The following is a 3664-nucleotide window of genomic DNA, read 5'->3' on the forward strand; positions in this document are numbered from 1 at the left end:
ATGTGCATGAACTGTGGTGGTGAAATGCAGTAATCTTCTGCTTTACTGTAAGATGGTGTGCTGATAACCATCAGCTGACGCCCCCAGTTTCTTCTCCCTTAAGCATGACCATGTACTTGTGTTTATCTTTAGTGTACTTGTGTTTATGTTTAGTGTACTTGTGTCTATCTTTAGCGTGCTTGTATTTATCTTTAGTGTACTTGTGTCTATCTTTAGTGTGCTTGTATTTATCTTTAGTGTACTTGTGTCTATCTTTAGCGTGCTTGTATTTATCTTTAGTGTACTTGTGTCTATCTTTAGTGTGCTTGTATTTATCTTTAGTGTACTTGTGTCTATCTTTAGTGTGCTTGTATTTATCTTTAGTGTACTTGTGTTGATCTTTAGCGTGCTTGTGTAAAGTTAGGAGCTTCCACTCCACATCAACGTGAGTCTCTGTCAGTTTCCTCCGATGCTCTGTGTCCATCCCTAACCATCAGGACAAGAAACCATCTGAACACTCAGGGCACAATTGGTGGTCACCACATCCTTCGATGTTTTAAACATCAAAAAGATCCTTCTCTAGTGTGAGTGCGCACATGTGTGTGCATTTATGATCACCCTTCTCTAATGTTTGTGTGTGTGTGTGTGTGTGTGTGTGTGTGTTTATGCTCGTCTTTCTTTAGTATGTGGATGTGCGCGTGTTTATGATGACTCTTCTCTAGTGTGTGTGTGTGTTTGTGTGTGTGTGTGTGTAGGTTTTACAGTCATACTCCCTGTTGGAGTTGTGAAGGCAGTGTGTCCTTGTTAATAGAAAGTACCCCTGAGTGTGTGCTGTGTCTCGTAATATAATATATAAGTAATGTGTGCCTGTTTTAAATCAGTCTTTCATTACAGTAATATGTACATTATGTGTGGATAGTTCATTAAGTTCAATATGTGTGGATAGTTCATTAAGTCCCTCCCACAACACACTTCCTCATCTGCAGATGTAAATAAATATGGCAGCTGTACTGTGTGGTGAGAGCTAGATCAGTGAGGTCAGAACACAAACTGTGTCGTTCACTTTCAGCTCTGTTGATTTATAATCATGAAACTCTTCAGTCTGGTGCTGTTGTTTTTTCTAGGTAGTTCAGCAGTTGTAGGTGAGGTCGTGATCAATTTCTCTATAACTTGTCCACAGTTTTTTGCCACCCCAAATGGAGTAGCTACTCCTCCGACTGTGTTGCCAGGGACTCAATACAAGCAGATTTGTCAGAAACGAGCTAATCAGTATGAATATGCAACACTTTATGACACAAAAAACAGAATTCCAGTGTACTCAGCGTATAAATATGAAGGTCATACTTCATGTGACAGAAAGGATAAGTGGTACATTGAACCTCAGGTAAGTTTGTTTAAAATTCATAGTTTTACATATGTACATAGTGTGTGTTTAAAAATTGCATCACACTTTTAGAATGTTTTTAATGTTTTTCTCTGTAATATAAGGAATAAACAGAATGGAAATGCTTCCATGTTCCATGTGATGCTTCCAGTCCATGTTTCCCTGGTAACCTGTTCATGTTTCCTTGGTAACCTGTCTTGTGTATGTATTTTGGTGTACTTCCTGGTTGTCATCTTCCATGTTTCCATGTTTGGTTTAGTCCATATCCATGTGTTCTGTTTAGTCCATGTCCATTCATATATTTAAACACCTGTGTCCTGTTTAGTCCTTGTTACGTCATATATTTATGGTTGTGTCAAGCTTATGTCACTTCGTTCCTGTTGTTTGTGTTTGTTTTTCTGTGTTATAATGTTGTCCTGCTCTGTCTGTGTTGTTTGTGTCCTAGTAACACCAGGGAAAGGCATCAGCTTATATGAAATAGCCAGTATATTTAAACCAAGATGATTTCCTGTCATCGATAATTCTTTCTTTTTTTCTGTCTTTCTGTTTTCAGCTTGATGATCAAAACAAGGGTGGTGATATGAAATCAGACACTGATACAACACTCCCAAAACCTCCTAGGGGAGACCACCAAGCCCTGAATGAAGATTATGAAAGCTGTGGTTATGATAAGGGTCACCTGGTCCCTGTGTACCACACAAGCTCACAGAGCTGTGCTGACTCCACCTTCACCCTCACCAACGCCGCCCCCCAAGACTGCTACCTGAACCGGATCCTGTGGAGAAAGGTGGAGAATGACGTGGCGGACGTGTTAAAGACCAAATGCTTACAAATCCTTCCCGCAGGCAAAGCCTACGTGGTCACTGGTGTGGTGCCAAGCATTGGTGTGCAAAAGATCATTAACGGCAGAGTGAATGTGCCCAGCCACTTCTGGAGTGCTATCTGTTGCCTTGACAGCAAGAATAACCCCCTTGGATCTTGGGGGTTTCTTGCTGACAACAGCAACCAGAAGCCCATATCTATGCCTGTGTATATCCTGGAATATATGCTGACTCAGCTTTATGGTTCTCACTTTGCTTTGTTTGGTGGGAAGTGCTGAAGAAATTCTGGTGTTCCTGAGTGTTCCTACCTGCTGTTTCCAGTGACTGCAAAAAATAAAACACTTAAAAGACTTTGACAACTATGTCGCAATGATAGGAGCTGTTATATTGTTAGGCTGTTAGATTTTCCTACAAGGAAAGTTATTTTTTGTGTAAATTTGTCCTTTGAACACGTTACATTTTCAAAGCAACAGCTCTACAAGTTAATCAGCTGAACTCAGAATGATTGTTCCACTTTCTGTTGGTGACAGATTTTATGATGAAAGGCATGTCAACATGTCAGCTTCCCTGTTGTGTTTCTCTGTGGTTGGTTCACTGCCTCGACCATTTAAACCCTCTCATTGCTGTTTTTGTCCTAATAAGGCCTACTAACACCACTTGACCCCTGAACCTGTTGCTTGCTCTAGTGATTGACAAAAATTATTTGCTGAAACAACTGCATATGGTCATCTCCAAAGAGTTCTGCCTCTTACACTCATACTCTGTTATCCTGTTACACACACACACACTGATGAAAGAACAAATTTACTCTGCATGCTTCTCAGCATCCCTGACTCTCTGTGACTTATTCTGAGAGGTGTGCCCTGAGGGCCAGACCAGACCAGATCAGACCAGACCAGACCACACCGGATCAGATCAGACCAGACCAGACCAGACCAGACCAGACCAGACAAACAGAGGAACTATTGGAGGACACGCTAAAATAAATTCAGGGAATTTGTTGTTACACCTGTAAAAGTCATTGTCCCTTAAAGTTCTTTATTCGTCTTAAATGTTTTTTTTTTGTTTTTGTAATATTCAAAGTAGTAATTTAAAAATTTTAATGTAGTATTTAGACACAGCTATAACAGTGTTGTCTTATGTCTTACATTGACACTAGTTCTAATACGACACTTACACACACTAGTGATGAATTTTTAAACTTTTTTAGTAATAAAATAGATATTATCCGACTACAGAGTCATAATACATCACAGCCTAACCTCCAATCCAACCCCAGTAGTATAGGTATTAGTAACTACGCATCCGAAAATATTACTGAGCTTAATGGCTTCGATCCTATATCGCAAAAAGAGCTCACAACACTAATTCATTCGTCTAAGCCTACATCATGTATATTCGACCCCGTTCCAACCCGTCTATTCAAAGACCTACTCCCAGCTATTGCAGGGCCCTTACTTAATATGATTAACAGTTCCCT

The 3664-nt window shown here is 40.0% G+C and overlaps 1 protein-coding gene across 1 annotated transcript; it reads left to right on the forward strand.

Moving 5' to 3' along the window:
- The first annotated feature begins 985 nt into the window (after positions 1 to 985).
- Positions 986 to 3205, forward strand: LOC143512671 (endonuclease domain-containing 1 protein-like). The gene is made up of 2 exons (XM_077003255.1): positions 986 to 1363; positions 1917 to 3205. The coding sequence occupies exons 1-2, from the start codon at positions 1067 to 1069 to the stop codon at positions 2460 to 2462; spliced, it is 843 nt and encodes a 280-aa protein (XP_076859370.1). The 5' UTR covers positions 986 to 1066; the 3' UTR covers positions 2463 to 3205.
- Positions 3206 to 3664: the final 459 nt, after the last annotated feature.

The sequence above is a fragment of the Brachyhypopomus gauderio genome, chromosome 4 (assembly GCF_052324685.1).
Source record: "Brachyhypopomus gauderio isolate BG-103 chromosome 4, BGAUD_0.2, whole genome shotgun sequence".
NCBI lineage: Eukaryota > Metazoa > Chordata > Actinopteri > Gymnotiformes > Hypopomidae > Brachyhypopomus > Brachyhypopomus gauderio.